General features: G+C 34.3%; 1 protein-coding gene, 2 long non-coding RNA genes and 1 other non-coding gene across 4 annotated transcripts; 2 read left to right on the top strand and 2 right to left on the bottom strand.

The window, feature by feature from the left end:
• Positions 1-2,818: 2,818 nt before the first annotated feature.
• Positions 2,819-8,216, top strand: LOC141381742 (uncharacterized). The gene is made up of 2 exons (XR_012402392.1): positions 2,819-3,060; positions 4,295-8,216. It is a non-coding gene; the product is annotated as an uncharacterized lncRNA (long non-coding RNA).
• A 2,027-nt stretch (positions 8,217-10,243) lies between these two features.
• On the bottom strand, positions 10,244-11,455 carry LOC141381982 (uncharacterized). The gene is made up of 3 exons (XM_073949085.1): positions 11,435-11,455; positions 11,260-11,401; positions 10,244-10,902 (listed from the first exon to the last, which is right to left on the bottom strand). The coding sequence occupies exons 1-3, from the start codon at positions 11,453-11,455 to the stop codon at positions 10,244-10,246; spliced, it is 822 nt and encodes a 273-aa protein (XP_073805186.1).
• Positions 11,456-11,478: 23 nt separating this feature from the next.
• LOC137491173 (uncharacterized) lies at positions 11,479-13,628 on the bottom strand. Its single transcript, XR_011011156.2, has 4 exons — positions 13,424-13,628; positions 13,233-13,336; positions 12,947-13,118; positions 11,479-11,499 (listed from the first exon to the last, which is right to left on the bottom strand). It is a non-coding gene; the product is annotated as an uncharacterized lncRNA (long non-coding RNA).
• Positions 13,629-19,673: 6,045 nt separating this feature from the next.
• On the top strand, positions 19,674-19,746 carry trnar-ccg (transfer RNA arginine (anticodon CCG)). The gene has a single exon. It is a non-coding gene; the product is annotated as a tRNA-Arg (tRNA).
• The last annotated feature ends 420 nt before the right edge of the window (positions 19,747-20,166 follow it).

The following is a 20,166-nucleotide window of genomic DNA, read 5'->3' as shown; positions in this document are numbered from 1 at the left end:
ATAAAATAAAATAAAATGCTTTACATTCTTGTTGGGGAGATTTTTCATTTCTCGAGCAATTCTTCTGTTAAATTCCTCAACTTCACTAAAAAAAATAAATGCTGTTGTCAGAAATTGTGTTTAACATAAAAACTTAACAGCTTTTGTACAAAAAAAAATGTAAACATACCTTGCGTGATAAATGGGGCCCTGGAGGAAGACATCTTCAGCCTCCTGCCAAGACAAGCCTTGTAACTCGGAAATGCCATGAGTTATGGCCTGTACAAACATACAGATAAACCAATTAATAAAATAAAACACACACTGCAGAACATAAGCATGCTCATGTACATACATGTTTTGTGATTACCTCTGGGAGGAGACATCCACAAATGAACTCCACCTCATCATTGAAGGTCAGCTGTGTTTTGGTTTTATTAAGAATTCCTCTGATGTAGTCACAAATGATTGACTGGGACTGCTCATTCTCAATGTAGACAGGCACTTGAGAACGGGGTTTTAGTGGAAACCAATTTGACCTTTTCCCACCGAGTATATCCTTTGGGCCATAGAAGGAAATTATATTTCATATGTAAATGCACAAGTAATTAATTACATTTGGCAAATAATAGTTAAATTGTCACTTGATTATATTTAAGTCAACCATACTGAGAGTCTAGAGGAGTAATTTAAAGTGGAACCATCTATACCACCAAATGCTGCTCTGCTGATTTTGATGTGATAATCAAGTCCACTAATCTTTAGTCATTCCTTTCCCGATCTTGAACTGCTTGGACATGTGCCGGAAGATTGGATGTGGTTTTTCTTTTCACCCTAAAAAGGGGCAGAATCTTTCCATCCAAGACACTTCTTGCCTCCTTAGTCCAGAAAGTAAATCTGTGCCCATAGCTTTTAATAACAAGACAAGAAAAAATCCATATTAACTGGTCACCGGTAAGAGAGATTTTAAGTATGTTTTGTTATTCATGTTACAAGTTGTTGTACTGACACAATATAAATTTTTAATTTTACAGATTTTCAAGAAAAAATAAATAAATACTGACATACCCATCAATTTGAAATCGTTCCATGAGTAGAAGGCACCACCACTGACGGATGATAGGCATATCCATCTGAAAGAAAGACAGTTTAGTCTGACAGTTAACCAACATGTTTTTGTTAATACATGATGTTGGGTGTGCTTGCAATAACCATGCCCCTTTTTTTTTTTAAAGATATGTTGCTTAGAAGAAAGCAAGATAATATACATTAAAATAGTTACATTTTAGCTATGATTAAGAAAAGCACAAACAAAATAAAGTTACATAAATAATAAAATAAAACCTCCTGGAATTGAAACCCAATGCCACACACCATTGAGAGGGTGTACTGAAAAGAGAGAAGCCACAGTCATTTACAATGTTTACAAAATCTTTAAATCAATTAACTTAATTTATATCTTACCAAGAGTACAAAAACACCACAATCATTCCCTCTTGTCTGACGTGGCAAAGCCTAAAATAGGCAAAGCAAATCACTTTTATTTTAGAATAATGTACAAAAAATTTAATTGTTGTAAAAGTATAAAATATTTTTTTTTTTAAGTTGATTCCTCACTGGAAAATCATATCCAGTCTTTTCAGTCCATGTCCCATGATCCACTTGGTAAGCAATTTTCCTGTAAACAAAACATATTAGTAGTAATACTAACAATTACAGCTCACCTCAACTCTAGAACACCATGCATAAAAAAGGCTAGATGAACATAGCCAGAAGTTCAAGAAACGGCTATAGGAACGTAGCCAAAAGTGACAGAACTATAATACACGGTTAGGAAATAAATAGAAATGGCTATAGGAACGTAGCCATATATCACATAAAGGCTGAAACGTCTTAGTTTATTGATAGACCTAAAAATTGCCCTGTATTCCTGTGACGACCCCAGGACTTCAGTATAGATGTGGCAGATCCTGATTGGGTGCCTGGTTGTCACCAATTGGCTCGAACCATATAAAAGGGTTTTGAGTGCTAGCTTCTGGAGGACGGTGTGGCTACGGGCCGTCCTCGTGTTCAGATCATCTCTTCATTTCTGCAACCTTATGGTTTTGTTTAGCATTATTTATTTGTGTAGTTAAAGTAGTTATTTTCTTTATTTTTCCCCTAGACGTTTGTTTGTTGATTTGTTGTTCTATTTAGTTTTATGTATAATAAATAAGTTGCATATACATTCTTTTGTTGTCCGAACTCTTTTATGTTGCGACTCAAAACGAGGGGGACGTAACATAAAATTGGGCGCTCGTCCGGATAATTTAACTACACATAAGGTAATGCATTTTGTTTGTGTTCACCAATGTAAATGAGTAGACTTCAGGTAGTTAGAGTGTTCTCAGCTGGGTTTGTAATCCTTCCATCGAGACACTATTTGTTATTTTAGTTTGTTATTTTGCCTTTTTTATTTTTGAAGGTTATTCTGGATGGAGATTATTAAGTCTCTGTCGGGGGTACGCATCGGGCTTTTGGCTATGCCAATTGTCCTCGAGCTTAGCGTTTAAAAGCCGCCCCGAGTCCGGTACACCTTTGAAGATTAGGTAGGTTAAGTTAGTTATTTTTCGTGTAGGTAGGAACTGAAGTCTCTCATTTTCATTCTTTTCATAAGGTGACACTTTGTTTTTTCCGTATTTGTTAATTACGATGCCCTCCGATTAATAGAGTAACTATAGTTTATAGTAATCTCTTATAACGGTGAGTTTTTGTAAACTGAGCGCGTCTGCTGTTATTGTTCCTGGCGAAGTGGCTGATGGGATTTGTAGTTGTTAGGCGCTAGTTTCACGTGCGCTTCAGTGTGTGCGCGCTTTGTTGTTGTTGTTAGAGCGTTTGCTGTTGGCAGTCATGTCGTCTTCATCAATTATTGAAGATTTCTTTGCATTTCCTTCGGAGATACTACTGGAGAGATGTACGAAGGAGGAACTGTTGCAGATCGCGGAGCGTTTTGATATTGAGGTAACGAGTAATGACAAGAAACTCAAGGAAACGCTGATGAAAGCTGTGAAGAGCGCACTTTGTGAACGCGGCGTTTTAGAGGTAAGAGCTCCTATTATTCCTGATGAGTCTGTATCGTCTCCTGTTTGTAGTGTCGATCTAAATGCAAAGTTTAGTGAAATGTCGTTGCAAGAAAAACAGCTGTGTGTTGATGCGGAAAAATTTAGAGCCGAGCGTGATGTTTGTGCTTTGAAAGAGAAAGAGTTGGAGAATGATTTTGAAGTAAAGAAAATGCAACAACAGTTAGAAATGCGGAAAATGGAGTTGGAGTTGCAGAAAGAGCGAGAGGAAAGAGAGTTTCAATTGCGAAAACTTGAGCTGGAATTGAAATTAAAATCACATCAAGCTCCTGTAATTTCAGCTGCTGAGTCAAATGTGTTTGATGTACACAAAAACATTAGGCTAGTGCCGCCGTTTTTGGAGAGGGAAGTAGAGAAATACTTTCAGCATTTTGAACGTGTTGCAGAGTCATTAAAGTGGCCAAAGACTTTTTGGACATTATTATTGCAGTGCGTGTTGATAGGGAGAGCACAGGATGTGTATTCAGCGTTGACTACAGAGCAAAGTAGCGATTATGAGATTGTGAAGTCCGCTATTTTACAAGCTTATGAATTAGCACCTGAGGCTTATCGACAAAAATTCAGAACTCATTTTAAATCTGAGAAAAGCACTTTTCTTGAGTTTGCTAGAGAGAAAGAAAATCTGTTTGACCGCTGGTGCTCATCAGTAAAAATTAAATCTAAGGAGGAGCTTCGAGAGCTCATTCTTCTTGAAGAGTTTAAGTGCTGTGTCCCAAATGCTGTGGCCATGTATCTTAATGAGCATAAAGTGACTAAACTGTCTGAGGCTGCACTTATGGCAGATGAATTTACTCTCACTCACCAGAATACTGCTCATGTAAATGATATGAGTAGATTAAAGCTGAATTCTATGAGTAAAAGTAAAAAGATGCTTTCACATCAGCATGTTGTGTCAGTTCCTGCTGAAAATGTTTCACTCACACGTCAAAAAGGTGAAATTATTTGTTTTTATTGTAAAAAACAAGGACATAAAATTTCTGACTGTGCTATTTTAAAAAAGAAAGATAAATCTGTTAAACCTGTTGGTTTGATTTCAAAAGTGAATCACAATGTTAGCACTAAGCAGATTGAGAAAATTAATATCAGTGAAATGGAGGATAAGACCAGTGTGGATTTTGGGCCATTCATTACTGATGGTAGTGTTTCTTTGCCTGATTCTGATGAATTTGTTCCTGTTCGTATTCTTCGTGATACAGGTGCTGGACAGTCATTTTTGATGCAAGGACTTTTGCCTTTGTCTGAACGTACTGCTACTGGGTCTCATGTGCTGGTCAGAGGGCTTGAAATGGGCTACATGGAAGTTCCATTGCACCACATTCAACTTAACTCCAAACTTGTAACAGGTGATGTAGTTGTAGGAGTTCGTGCTAACCTTCCTATTCCTGGTGTCACCTTTATACTTGGAAATGACTTGGCTGGTGGTAATGTGTGGGAGAAACCTGATGGTGAAATTTCACCTGTAGTGTTTCCTTCTGTTGAAGGATTGAATAAGCCTCCTGACTGTTCTGATTTGTTCCCAGCATGTGCAGTAACTCGAGCGATGACTAAGAGAGGTGTGTTGGATGAGACGGGAAGTGTTCTTAGTGATACTTTTATTTCATCTACAGACTCTTCACTAGAGCCTGGTACTGTGAACACCACTACAGTTGATGAAGAGACTCCCGTGCACAATATTACATCTGTTGATGCACATATTGAAAAGCCTGTTTCACTTTCTGAAAGTCCACCTTGTGATGCTAATGCTAACACTTGTTTGTTATCTCCACTTCATAGTGTGACTCGAGCTGAGCTGATAAAAGCCCAGCATGCGGATGAAGCTGTTCAGGAGATGTTTTCCTTGGTCTGTGCTGGTGGAGAAAACAAAGTCTCCACGTCTTATATTCTTCGGGATGGGTTGCTTTGCAGACAACAGCCTATGTCTTCTGACTCTTCTCTTGATCCTAGGATCCAAATTGTGGTTCCTTCAATTTTTCGTCATGATGTCTTAAGGCTGTCACACCAAGGCCCTGCTGGTCATACGGGGGTAAGAAAGACATGTGATAGGATTTTGAGGGAATTTTATTGGCCTAGACTCAAGAAAGATGTGACTAAATACATACGGTCTTGTCACAACTGTCAAATGACCGGGAAGCCTAATCAACGTATTCCATTGGCTCCTTTGCAACCCATTGCTGTTTGTACTACCCCTTTTGAACATCTAATCATAGATTGTGTGGGTCCTTTACCCCGATCTAAGGCCGGACATGCTTATTTGCTTACTGTAATGTGCCAGTCTACACGCTATCCTACAGCTTATCCATTGAGATCGATCACAACAAAATCGATTTTAAAGGCTTTGACAAATTTCATGTCTATCTTTGGTATTCCAAAAACCATTCAGTCTGATCAAGGTTCAAATTTTATGTCCCGACAATTTTCAAAAGTTCTACAACAACTAAAAGTTAAACACAATATCTCAAGTGCTTATCATCCTCAGAGTCAGGGAGGTTTAGAAAGGTTCCACCAGACTCTTAAGTCACTTTTGAGATCCTATTGTGTTGAACTTGATTGTGACTGGGAGGATGGACTTCCTTGGATGTTGTTGGCTATTCGTGAAGTTGTTCAGGAGAGCACTGGTTTTAGCCCCAATGAGTTGGTGTTCGGACACACAGTCCGAGGCCCGATTGCTGTTTTAGCCGATGAATGGAACATCACTGATCCACCTGAGAATGTTCTAGATTATGTCAGTGGTTTTCGCTATCGACTTTATGAAGCTCGAGCTATCGCTTTGCGAAAACTATGTAAGTCTCAGGAAAAGATGCAGAGGTTGTTTGATCGCAAAGTTAAACTTCGAAGTTTTCAGGTTGGCGATAAAGTTTTAGCATTGCTTCCTGTTTTAAGTAGTCCGTTTCAGGCTAGGTTTAGTGGACCATACACCATAGTAAAGTGTTACACGAATAACAACTATCTTTTAAGTACACCTGATCGACGAAAGAAAGTACAGGTTTGCCATGTTAACTTGCTGAAGCCATACTTGAGCCCTGTTTCATCTCTTTCAGTACATGTCGTGACCTCCGATCTTGACTCCAGTGTTTCAGGAGCTTCTGTGGACATGACTACTGATCTGGATGAAAAGAGTGGTCCTTCACGAGGAGTTGTGGAAGGACGCCTGAATAATTCGGAATTTCTTGTTAATCTCTCTCATCATCTGTCTCATTTGTGCGAACCAGAGAAGACCAGTATCATTGAGTTGGTAAATTCATTCCCTTCTATCTTTTCTGATGTTCCTACTCAAACTCATGTCATTCAACATGACATTGATGTTGGGATGGCTTCACCTGTAAAACAACATCCATATCGGGTGAATCCTGTTAAAAGGAAACTCCTTGAGAAAGAAGTGGAATATTTGCTTGCTCACCGATTAGCAGAACCCAGTTTTAGTTCGTGGAGCTCCCCCTGCATTCTAGTGACTAAATCAGATCAATCTTATCGGTTTTGTACTGATTATAGGAAGCTCAATTCACTTACAAAACCTGATTGTTTTCCTTTACCCAGAATCGATGATTGTGTAGATCGGGTAGGATCTGCACAGTTTGTGAGTAAGTTTGATCTTTTAAAAGGATATTGGCAAGTGCCGTTAACATCTCGTGCTAAGGAATTGTCTGCTTTTATTACACCAGACAGTTTCCTACAGTACACAGTAATGCCTTTTGGAGTTCGAAATGCTCCAGCGACTTTTCAACGTCTGGTAAATCGAGTGTTATCAGGGATGCAGGGATGTGAAGCCTACCTGGATGATGTTGTGCTGTACAGTTCTACTTGGTCAGAACATCTAGCACAAATTAGAGAATGTTTGAACGTTTAGCTAAAGCTAACTTGACTGTTAATCTTGCCAAGTGTGAGTTTGGTAAGGCTACAGTGACTTATTTGGGTAAGGTGGTTGGCAGAGGGTGCGTTCGTCCTATTACTGCTAAAGTTGAAGCCATCTCTAGTTTTCCCACTCCCACTACTCGTCGTGAGTTAAGGCGTTTTCTCGGAATGGTGGGTTACTATAGAGGTTTTTGTAAGAATTTTGCAGATGTTGTTGCCCCTCTGACAGATTTATTGAGCCCAAAAAGACCTTTCCATTGGTCAGTGCAGTGTCAATGTGCTTTTGATAATGCTAAATCTCTTTTAGCTAATGCTCCGGTGTTGACTGCACCAAACTTTGAGAAACCTTTTCTTCTAGCGGTGGACGCTAGTGCTTTTGGTGCTGGTGCAGTTCTTCTTCAGGAAGATGACAAAGGAGTTGAGCATCCAGTCAGTTATTTTTCAAAAAAATTTAATTGTCATCAGCAGGTCTATTCCACAGTGGAAAAAGAGGCTTTAGCTCTTGTGTTGGCTGTTCAACACTTTGAGGTCTATTTGAGTTCAGTTTGTGGTCCTATTGTCATCTATACAGACCATAATCCTTTAACTTTCTTGGATCGAATGCGTGGAAAGAACCAGCGGATTATGAGATGGAGCCTTATATTGCAACCATTCTCTCTGCTGATTAAACATATTCGTGGCAAAGACAACCTGATTGCTGACGCTCTCTCAAGAGTGTAAAATGTCCCATTAGGTTGGGCATATCTTTTGTTTGTCTTTCTCTCTCTCTCTCTCGATTCTGTCTCTCTCTCTCATTTTCTATCTCTAGTCTTTACTCTGATTTCCTAGGGCCCAGGAGTCGGGGAGAAAACTGGAGTGAGATTTATGGAGATGAGTACTCCTGTTATTGTAAATTTCAATTTAGTTGGTTTATGTTCTGTTTGTTCCACTAGTTGTTTTTGTCGGTTCTTTAGGGAACCTCCTTTTGGAGTGGGAGGTGTGACGACCCCAGGACTTCAGTATAGATGTGGCAGATCCTGATTGGGTGCCTGGTTGTCACCAATTGGCTCGAACCATATAAAAGGGTTTTGAGTGCTAGCTTCTGGAGGACGGTGTGGCTACGGGCCGTCCTCGTGTTCAGATCATCTCTTCATTTCTGCAACCTTATGGTTTTGTTTAGCATTATTTATTTGTGTAGTAAAAGTAGTTATTTTCTTTATTTTTCCCCTAGACGTTTGTTTGTTGATTTGTTGTTCTATTTAGTTTTATGTATAATAAATAAGTTGCATATACATTCTTTTGTTGTCCGAACTCTTTTATGTTGCGACTCAAAACGAGGGGGTCGTAACATAAAGATATGTTGCTTAGAAGAAAGCAAGATAATATACATTAAAATAGTTACATTTTAGCTATGATTAAGAAAAGCACAAACAAAATAAAGTTACATAAATAATAAAATAAAACCTCCTGGAATTGAAACCCAATGCCACACACCATTGAGAGGGTGTACTGAAAAGAGAGAAGCCACAGTCATTTACAATGTTTACAAAATCTTTAAATCAATTAACTTAATTTATATCTTACCAAGAGTACAAAAACACCACAATCATTCCCTCTTGTCTGACGTGGCAAAGCCTAAAATAGGCAAAGCAAATCACTTTTATTTTAGAATAATGTACAAAAAATTTAATTGTTGTAAAAGTATAAAATATTTTTTTTTTTTAAGTTGATTCCTCACTGGAAAATCATATCCAGTCTTTTCAGTCCATGTCCCATGATCCACTTGGTAAGCAATTTTCCTGTAAACAAAACATATTAGTAGTAATACTAACAATTACAGCTCACCTCAACTCTAGAACACCATGCATAAAAAAGGCTAGATGAACATAGCCAGAAGTTCAAGAAACGGCTATAGGAACGTAGCCAAAAGTGACAGAACTATAATACACGGTTAGGAAATAAATAGAAATGGCTATAGGAACGTAGCCATATATCACATAAAGGCTGAAACGTCTTAGTTTATTGATAGACCTAAAAATTGCCCTGTATTCCTCATCTCCAAATCCTGATTCATGCTCTGCGTACAGAGAGTCTAAGAACACCATCTCTCTTCGAAGCGGCATCATTATCTACAATGTTAAAGGTGTAAAAATATTTCATTTGAACATTATTGCTTCTTCCAAGATTTTTCAGTGTTTTATTTTAGAAACACACACATTGCAATACCAATTAATGTATGCACTAGACATTTTAATATATTCTTACACAGACAACAAAGTGGTCTGGTCCATTGGCATTTGTCCATGCTGGAAAGGCTAACAGGTCTTTCAAGTCTGCATCTTCCTGAAATTGATCAGGACAGTTATGTTGTTTAATTTAGGTTGTACTTCTCACACAGTAAATACAGTACATACACGCACCGGTAATCCAGTAACAATGTTGTTAGGAGTTTCTTTCCACACAGGGACAACATAAAAGTCCTCAATGTATATGTCCTTGCCCTACATGAATAAAAAGAAACTGTTGACAATGACATGAACATTTTCACACAGTTTAGAAATTTTTTTTTTTTAAATTTGGATCAAGTTAAAACAATCTATATAAATATTATGTTTTATAGTACATACAATTTGTCGAGCCATTTCACAAATAAGCTTCATGCAGGCGTTTCCAATCTGCAATAAATACTTTGATAAGTCAATGTTTTTAATAAAAAAAAAGTTATAATAAAAAACAGACTGCTTACATGGGAGTCCATGTCCCTCAACAATCCAAGGCTCCAAAATTCTTCTCGAATAAGGCACACTTTCCCCTCCTTCACAATTATTTCACTGCCAGGGCGATTTCGGTCCAGCACATAATCAAGCTGTAATAATAATAACAATAAATATGTGTGTGTGTGTGCGTTTGTATGTAATGGTAATTGTTCACCAGTTTCTCTTGTAATGGATGCCAGTCCCTCTCCCAAGGCTTAGTAGGTTCCAAAAAATTCAGAAGAGTGGTAGGTTCACAAGCTGTTTTTTCTTTAATTGGTACTGATGACAGAGGAGATGTGACATGTTTTGCCTGGTGATGCAGCGGTCGTTTGTAAAGTCACAATATTTTTGGCAGTGCTGTCAGTGGTCCTTAGAGTACATTAAAGCATCAAAATTAGAAAATAACACATAATAATTAGTGAACAGAAACTTGACACTGAGCAACTGGAAAGAACAGTCAAATTACCAAGTGACATGTCCATGCATTTCTCTGTGGAGGATGGATTTTCTATAAATACAAATATACACATAAGTACAGTTATGGATAAAGTGATGTATTTGTTACAAAGTAAGGGAAACATTACCTAATACAACCTGGCTGTGGTCATTCATATGAATGTTTGTGTTGAATTCCTTTTTTATGTCATGAAGACGTTTCTCGTTTTTTCTGACATTGTAATGGTGGATGATGTTTCGCATGAGGAAAACATGTGTGGATGGCAATGCCATGTTCATAAAGTAGTTATTTTTTTTTAGCTTTGAAAAAAGCTGTTCTGCAGCCTGACTGTTAACTTTGCCAGCTAGTTGAGGCACAAGACGAAGCTTCCTCAGTGAATCACGAGGATCTTTTGTGTTGTCTTCGTGAAAGCGGTCATACAGAACATAGTGTTCTGCAGAACCAGTTATTGGATGACCATCCGGATCTGGACTTTGCTTTTTTGCAGTGAGCCATGGCAGAGTTACCTGTAATTTTCCTGATTTTGCTTTTGCAATATTTTCAGTGGTTGGTTCGAGTAACCTTCCCTCGAAAGGTGTGAAAGTTATGGGTTGCCTCAAACTTGTGTGGGTGGACAGTCCACGGGCAAAGTCACAAATAACAACATTAGGCAGATGCTTCCAAGACAGAAGCATATCTGCAAAATCCCGAGGACTTTCTGCTCGCAGATTACACTTTATACTGTAAACTATGCCACAAGGACACATGATGACAGCCCAACCTCCTGGAACAGACAAAAAAGATAAGCAAATAGTTAAGAAAACATAATCAAATCCCATTAATGACATTGGGACTTAAATGACCATAGGTTATGATGGAGGGCAGTGGCATTAACCTTAACAAAGTATACTTTTAAAAAATTTAAAGATGCAGTGCCTCAGAGATGTAAATACACTCCCCCACACGGAAAGCAACAATACACCCTGGTGTCAGACGAGGCCACCTCCAACACCCCCAGAGCTGTACACCACCAGTCACTCCCCAATCAGTGCCAAGCAGAAAACAGGACCCATTATGTCTATGTGACTTTGTACATTTCTGATTTATTTGTAATATTTTAATGTGCAACATTGAGGTTTACCTGAAGCAGCCCAGATCTTTTCAAAAATCTTGTCATAGGCCTCCCTTGACCTCATCTCCTCCGAAAGTCGCAGGAGTAGATCTGTGCGAGAGCCTTTGGCATCTAAACCACACTCTTGACACAGTCTTCTTATCACTCCCACCTATCACATAAAACACACATGTTAAATAAATGCCAACACTGACAAATAATACATATAATTAGCATTAAATATTTTACTTGCTGTTTTGAAAGTTCGTCCTTTAAAGGGGTGGTCCAGAATGTAATTTTAAGGCTTGGTTGTGTTTATAAGATGCAAAGCAATGTGTGCTTATGTTTCACTTGACGGAAATCGCGTAATTTTTTCATATATCTCACTTTGATTATACACAGCTACTCAGCTAACATGAAAACGACTGTCATATTTCCTAGTTCCTCTAAAAGGCCCGCCCTTAAGTGACTCTGATTGGTCATCGACATAATGTGCTGCTATTGGCGGATCGGCTCCATGTCACGCCCGTAAAAGCACACGCTTTTCTGCTGTGTAAACATGAAGTCAACCTCGCGCCCGCTCTCTAAAATAACATCTGACAAGTGTCTGTAACTAACGAGTGAAAAAGGGGTGCGGATCCTTTAACAGCGTCTGTGTGTGCGTCTATGTGTGTGTTTGTGTGGTGTGAACTTTCTGTAACAAGCGCAAGAGCGCGGGACTTTCTTTTTCTCTGATGCTCGGATTAAGTTATTTTCTGTAATATATCGTGACAGAAGAATAAAGCACAAGATGTGAGATGCTACCTGTTGAGCCTTGATTTATTATTCTGCTGCGACCACTAGTCAGGTAAGCTAATCTGTGTTTTTTTAACTCTATGCGTCATGACGTCTTTCACGAGTATCCGGAATATGCAGGTGTAAGTAATATAAATCATCCACATATCTTTTGCGACTTCATTATCTGAGATGTGAAACACATGAAAAAGCCAAGACAATCAGTGCAGTCGCGCACACACATAAGAGATCGTGCTGGTGGAGTGAGTGTGTGTTTACAGGAGTTTGGCTGATAAATGTGAGTTTGTAGCTAAATCGTTTGCCCGCAAAGCAGCATTTCGCATTGTTTACATCATTGCTACAGCATACAGTTAACGCTAGACACTGTACATGTCATGATCAATTTTAAAAAATAAAAACACTTACTTGTAGATCACAACTTCTGCTTTGAGGAGATTTTAGCCGAATCCAGCACTGAACTGGGAGAGATTCTGGAGCTGTTTTGTCAAATCATGCTTGCTGAGTATTTTATAATTCTCTGGAAGTTAATTAATATTGAACTAAAGGCACTTCTGTCTTTGTGTCGTGTCCTTTGGAAGTCCAAATACAGAAACAGACGAAGCTCTGTGGAAACAGCCGTGTTTAGATGCATTTTTAGCTTCATCTCTGCTATAACGTTACAGCACCTCTGGCCACGGACCTTACCTGCATGCGCAGTGTGGGATGCGCAGTAAACGAACTTGTGATGTCACAGGGGGCGGAAGTATTTTTTTGTAGTCCCCAAAATTCGTTCATTGTAGGCTTTGCTAAGCTAACTCTGTAAAAACCAAGGTCTCCCTTAGCATTGAACTTAGAACTTTTTACATTCAGAGATGCTGTTTATTTTCACACAGCTACATTACACATCAACTAAAGTTTAAAATATGAGATCGTAGTGGACCACCCCTTTAAGCGATCTTCAGAGACAGTTATTTCTGTTCGTTCTGCAGTTTTTGCTTTGTGCACTTTCTCAAATTCAGTGTTGTGAACAACATTCGCTATGCGAGTCTTACTCCCGATCCAGGGTGCCCAAAAGTTGTAACTAGGTGTAACACAAAATGGATTGTTTTTTTGACCTTTAGGACAAACAAACATGTTAGTACATCAGTGAATTTAGTTTGTACTCCTGAAAACACTTATGAAATTAAATAATGATGACATGCCATTCCTGATATAATAAATTTCCTTACTTGAAAAAAATCCTCGAGCAATTCGTTCTTCTGTCAGTGCCTTCCAAACATATCTAAATCCACCTCTCCATTAAAATCTTGTGGAGGCTGTGAAAGATCACTCACTAAAGAAAATAAAAACATATTATAAACTTACTAATAGTTTTACTAATAAGACTTAAATCTCTGCAGTAAAAAGGAAAGATATTTACCAGAGAGATGAAAGGATGCCTTCTTGTGGAGGTCCATTATGACCACAGGTGGATGGTCACCACAAGATACACATGAATACTCGTTTTCATGGTCAGTTAGGGCCTCAAAATGCAGAAAGCCGTGGAGAAGAGTAACTGCTGAGGGGAACTGTACACCTGTAGTTACCTCCAAGTACTCCACTACTCTGCTGACTGCTGTATGCACCTATGATAAAGAAGTCACAGTTAATCATTACTTATCTAGGCAAGGCAAGGCAAGTTTATTTATATAGCACATTTTATACACAATGGTAATTCAAAGTGATTTACATAAACAAGAATAAAAGAGACAAGTATAAGAAAATAAAAACAAAGAATAAAAATGATTTAAAAAAACAGTTAAAAACAGAAAACATAATAGTGTGAACTGTCGGACGTAGCACAGTGCTCATTCAGTAAAGGCACAGCTAAACAGATGTGTTTTAAGTCTTGATTTGAATGTGCCTAATGTTGCCTAACATAAAATCAACACTATGAAGAAATCCTATTGTTGTAAAAAATAATATATTGTATAACATATAATATATGTATTGTATAACGATTAACTGCAACAGGTTTCTTATGGTGAGGCAGAGAGAGAGTTCAAGGAGGACATGGTCATTGAAGTTATGCAAACCATTAGCCCACTCTTGGTAACGGTACACCATTCCACAGAAAGGACATAATTTGTAGTAGGTTAAAATATCTGCAGATACAGAATGTAAATTAAATGGTTTAGTATCTTTTTCATAATTAAAATAAAATAAAAAATGTAAGTAACATTTATCCACCTTGGACAATTCCTGTAGTTGTAAGAATTTTCGCTTTACGTGTAATGCAGACAGGATCACTGAGCAATGTGCGGTCTGAGCAGTGGTAGCACATTGTCTCATCAGGGATTAGGTGTTTTGGAAATTCCTTATAGTCTGAAGAAAGCCTCAAATGACTGGGAATAGTAGATGGTAGCTTTTTATTCATTAAGATGTATTCTACTATGCTCTTTACTTTAGCAATGTCCTTTGGAGGGTAATTCTCACTTTCATCACTTTCCTCCATCGCTGCTGCCTGAAATTCTTCAGCGCTTTCAGTGCTCCGAACTTTTCGGAAGAGTTCAGGGTGAATTTGAAAGAGGTGCCATTTTGCTATGTATTTATGGGTACATGATCTCTGGGTTTTTGCATAGGGACAGTGCCATGAATTCTTCTTGGTGTCATATGATACCATGACTCTGCCCAGTCTACTATAATATGATATATTAGGCTCGTAGACCGATATGAACCTTTTTGTTGGTGGGACTCCAATCTTGGATTCAACTGCCAGCCGTCGGTGGTTTACGGCTGGTAGTACGGCCGATAGAAAACGGCGGCTGACGGCTGAATTTTTGAAAAAGAACAAAAAATGAAATATTTTTAAAAAATAACAAAAAATCAATTTTTTTTAAAAATCACTAAAAATGAAAGTTTTTCGAAAAATCACAAAAAATGAAAATTTTTTGAAAAATCACAAAAAATGAATTTTTTTCTAAAAATCACAAAAAAATGAAAAATTTGTGAAAAAATAACAAAAAATGAAATTTTTTTGAAAAATCACTAAAAATGAAAGTTTTTCGAAAAATAACAAAAAATGATAATTTTTTGAAAAATAACAAAAAATTTAATTTTTTCTAAAAATCACCAAAAATGAACAATTTTTGAAAAATAACAAAAAATTAAATTTTTGAAAAATCACAAAAAATGAAATTTTTTCGAAAAATCAAAAAAATGAATATATTTTGAAAAATCGCAAAAAATCACAAAAAATGAACATTTTTTAAAAAATAACAAAAAATGAAATTTTTTGAAAAATAACAAAAAATCACAAAAAATTAAACATTTTTGAAAAATCGCAAAATATGAAATTTTTTTGAAAAATCACAAAAAATGAAAATTTTTTGAAAAATCACAAAAATTTAATTTTTTTGAAAAATCGCAAAAAATGAAAATTTTTTGAAAAATCGCAAAAAACACAAAAAATGAAATTTATTTGAAAAATCGCAAAAAATCACAAAAATTAAATTTTTTTGAAAAATCGCAAAATATGAAAATTTTTTGAAAAATCGCAAAAAATCACAAAAAATGAAAATTTTTTGAAAAATCACAAAAAATGAAAATTTTTTGAAAAATCACAAAAAATGAAATTTTTTTGAAAAATTGCATAATATGATTTTTTTTAAAAAAATCGCAAAAAATCACAAAAAATGAAAAAAATTTGAAAAATATCAAAAAATGAACATTTTTAGAAAAATCACAAAAATGAAAATTTTTTGAAAAATCGCAAAATATGAAATTTTTTTGAAAAATCGCAAAAAATCACAAAAAATGAAAAATTTTTGAAAAATCACAAAAAACGCAATTTTTTTTGAAAAATTGCAAAAATCGATTTTTTGACAAATCACAAAAATGAAAATTTTTTGAAAAATCGCAAAAGATGAACATTTTTTGAAGTCGCATAAAATCACAAAAAATGAAAATTTTTTGAAAATTCGCAAAAAAATGAAATTTTTTTGAAAAATCACAAAAAAACATTTTTTGAAAAATCGCAAAAAAATTTACATTTTTTGAAAAATCACAAAAAATCACAAAAATTAAATTTTTTTTGAAAAATCACAAAAAATTAAAAAAAATTTAATATTTTTTGAATAATCGCAAAAAATCACAAAAAATTAACATTTTTTAAAAAATAACAAAAAATGAAAAACTTTTGAAAAATAACAAAAAATCACAAAAAATGAAAAATTTTTGAAAAATCGCAAAATATGAAATTTTTTTGAAAAATCGCAAAATATGAAAATTTTTTGAAAAATCACAAAAAATGAAAATTTTTTGAAAAATCACAAAAAATGAAATTTTTTTGAAAAATTGCAAAAAATGAAAATTTTTTTAAAAATCGCAAAAGATGAACATTTTTTGAAAAGCCGCATAAAATCACAAAAAAATGAAAATTTTTGGAAAAATCGCAGAAAAATAAAATTTTTTTGAAAAATCACAAAATATCACAAAAATTGAAAATTTTTTGAAAAATCACAAAAAATTACAATTTTTTGAAAAATCGCAGAAAATCACAAAAAATGAAATTTTTTTGAAAAATCGCAAAATATGAAAATTTTTTGAAAAATCACAAAAAATGAAAATTTTTTGAAAAATCGCAAAATATGAAATTTTTTTGAAAAATCGCAAAAAAATCACATAAAATAAACATTTTTTAAAAAATAACAAAAAATGAAATTTTTTGAAAAATAACAAAAAATCACAAAAAATGTAAAATTTTTGAAAAATCGCAAAATATGAAATTTTTTTGAAAAATCGCAAAATATGAAATTTTTTTGAAAAATCGCAAAATATGAAAATTTTTTGAAAAATCACAAAAAATGAAAATTTTTTGAAAAATCACAAAAAATGAAATTTTTTTGAAAAATCGCAAAATATGAAAATTTTTTGAAAAATCACAAAAAATGAAAATTTTTTGAAAAATCACAAAAAATGAAATTTTTTTGAAAAATTGCAAAAAATGAAATTTTTTTTAAAAATCGCAAAAGATGAACATTTTTTGAAAAGTCGCATAAAATCACAAAAAATGAAAATTTTTGGAAAAATCACAAAAAATGAAAATTTTTTGAAAAATCACAAAAATTTAATTTTTTTGAAAAATCGCAAAAAATGAAAATTTTTTGAAAAATCGCAAAAATCACAAAAAATGACAATTTTTTGAAAAATCGCAATATGAAAAATTTTTGAAAAATCACAAAAAATGAAAAATTTTTGAAAAATCGCAAAATATGAAAAAAATCACAAAAAATGAACATTTTTTGAAAAATCACAAAAATCACAAAAAATGAAATTTATTTGAAAAATCACAAAAAATGAAAATTTCTTGAAAAATCGCAAAAAATCACAAAAAATGAAATTTTTTTGAAAAATCGCAAAATATGAAACATTTTTGAAAAATCGCAAAAAATCACAAAAAATGAAAATTTTTTGAAAAATCACAAAAAATTAAATTATTTTGAAAAATCGCAAAATATGATTTCTTTTTGAAAAATCGCAAAAAATCACAAAAAATAAAAATTTTTGAAAAATCGAAAAAAATGAACATTTTTTGAAAAATCGCAAAAAATGAAAAATTTGTAAAAAATCACAAAAAATGAAATTTTTTTGAAAAATCACAAAAGATGAAATTTTTTTGAAAAATCGCATAAAATCACAAAAAATGAACATTTTTTGAAAAATCTTAAAAAATTACAAAAATTGAAAATTTTTTGAAAAATCACAAAAAATTACAAAAATTGAAAATTTTTTGAAAAATCACAAAAAATGAAAAATTTTTTGAAAAATCACAAAAAATGAAATTGTTTTGAAAAATCGCAAAAAATGAACATTTTTTGAAAAATCACAAAAAATGAATTTTTTTTAAAAAATCACAAAAGATGAAAATTTTTTGAAAAATCGCATAAAATCACAAAAAATGAAAATTTTTGGAAAAATCTCAAAAAATCACAAAAATTTAAAATGTTTAAAAAATCACAAAAAATCACAAAAATTGAAAAATTTTTGAAAAATCACAAAAAATGAAAATTTTTTAAAAAATCGCAGAAAATCACAAAAAATGAAATTTTTTTGAAAAATCGCAAAATATGAAATTTTTTTGAAAAATCACAAAAATGAAAATTTTTTGAAAAATCGCAAAATATGAAAATTTTTTGAAAAATCGCAAAAAATCACAAAAATGAACATTTTTTGAAAAATCACAAAAAATGAAAATTTTTTGAAAAATCACAAAAAATGAAATTATTTTGAAAAATCGCAAAATATGATTTTTTTTGAAAAATTGCAAAAAATCACAAAAAATGAAAAATTTTTGAAAAATAACAAAAAATGAAAATTTTTTGAAAAATCACAAAAATGAATTTTTTGAAAAATCGCAAAATATGAATTTTTTTTTGAAAAATCGCAAAAAATCACAAAAAATGAAAAATTTTTGAAAAATCACAAAAAGTTACAATTTTTTGAAAAATCACAAAAATGAACATTTTTTGAAAAATCGCAAAAGATGAACATTTTTTGAAAAATCGCAAAAAACACAAAAAATTAAAAAAAATTTGAAAAATCACAAAAAATGAAAATTTTTTGAAAAATCACAAAAATGAACATTTTTTGAAAAATCGCAAAAGATGAACATTTTTTGAAAAGTCGCATAAAATCACAAAAAATGAAAATTTTTTAAAAAATCGCAAAAACATTAAAAATTTTTGAAAAATCACAAAAAATCACAAAAATTGAAAATTCTTACTTTTTTATAAATACTTTTTGTTCTTGTTGTTTTTAGTATGTGCCACCTGGGTTGCCTTTGATGCAGTTCCTTTTAAGTTGGCTGTGCAGCACAATCCAGTGTGACCTTCAAAAGCTAGGTTCATACCCGTAGGTCAAAAAGACATGACAATGGAAAACTCTTCAGAGAAGCTGTTTTGTCATTAGGTGTACACACCAGATCGTCTGAATGCAATATGGTATAGGGATCCTTAAGTGCTGTTTTCTAGGTTAAAAGAACGTCCGGAGTCATACAACAGATATGGCAAATGCTAGTATTGGCCCAGTGGCCTAATGGATAAGGCATCACTCTTTGAAGTTGGGGATTGTGGATTCAAGTCCTGTTTGGGTTGTGTTTGTTAGGTTACATTTAAGTTGTTTGAAAAAATCCTGACTTGTCTACTCAAAGCTTAGGTGTGATAATCTGAGGGCAATAGTTAGCTTCCAATTCTCAGACTTGCTGCACACTTCAATTAGGATTCATCCAATCTTGCTTGAATCTCACTGTCATGTTACAAACCTAAAAGGTTCCGCTAAGCTCTGGGAATGGAGATCTTGACTTCAAGTACCCCGTGGCTCTCAATTGACGGTCTCATGTTAGGTGGATGATGATGAAATGCAAACTAGCTGCAGAAAGGTTGTGATTTCAAGTTAATGAGAGTGGCCTTGACTGGAATTCGAAACTCTCAAGACCAGTCACACTATACACTAGAACCATACCCCAGAACCGATGAGACACGAATGTGAATGATTGCAGAAAGAAAATGTTTGGCCATTAGTTCTTATTTGATAGAATGCAAACTGTCATCGAGATCCTAAAGTGCAGTTTTCCATGCAGTAGCATCTTGTTGAAGGCGTACAAGAGATCCTTGATAGAAGATTGGTGACATGGCCCAGTGGCCTAATGGATAAGGCATCAGCCTCCGGAGCTGGGGATTGTGGGTTCAAGTCCCACCTGTGTCGTTTTTGAAAATCTCCCTTTAACTTGAGATCAATGTTTGGTGGATGAAACACAGTAGCTGTGAAAACCTTCTTGAGATGTGTTTGCGTGTCATTAACTTCCTTGATTGGCATTCCATACTACCTGTTATGACTAAAAGGGTAACGAGATACCTAACGCAAATGGCAATTTTGAAGCATGCATGGTGCCTACAGAGAAGAGACTGTGTACAAACACAAAGATGATGCTTACATATTAAGCTGGTACGTTGTTCAAGATCCATAAACAATTCTAACGACTGAATCATTAACGCTCCTTTTTTGTCTGTATTATTGTACAGGGCAGACTAATTTAGATCAGAAATCCACTAAATCTTCATTAACTAAAGTTGCTACAACTAACACAGAAACACCAAAGCATCACTGCTTTTCTGTGGAAGATGT

The sequence above is a fragment of the Danio rerio genome, chromosome 4, assembly GCF_049306965.1.
Source record: "Danio rerio strain Tuebingen ecotype United States chromosome 4, GRCz12tu, whole genome shotgun sequence".
Taxonomy (NCBI): domain Eukaryota; kingdom Metazoa; phylum Chordata; class Actinopteri; order Cypriniformes; family Danionidae; genus Danio; species Danio rerio.
Note: the sequence above shows the minus strand (reverse complement) of the source record. Positions and strands in the feature narration are given on the sequence as shown.

Bases quoted from the DNA above. Each gene is read 5' to 3' on its own strand.
- LOC141381982 (XM_073949085.1), bottom strand. From the start codon at position 11,455: ATGTATTATTTGTCAGTGTTG. The intron at 11,402-11,434 runs GCATTTATTTAA...TTTATGTGATAG, and splicing joins TGTATTATTTGTCAGTGTTG to GTGGGAGTGATAAGAAGACT. The intron at 10,903-11,259 runs GTAAACCTCAAT...TGTCTGTTCCAG, and splicing joins AAAGATCTGGGCTGCTTCAG to GAGGTTGGGCTGTCATCATG.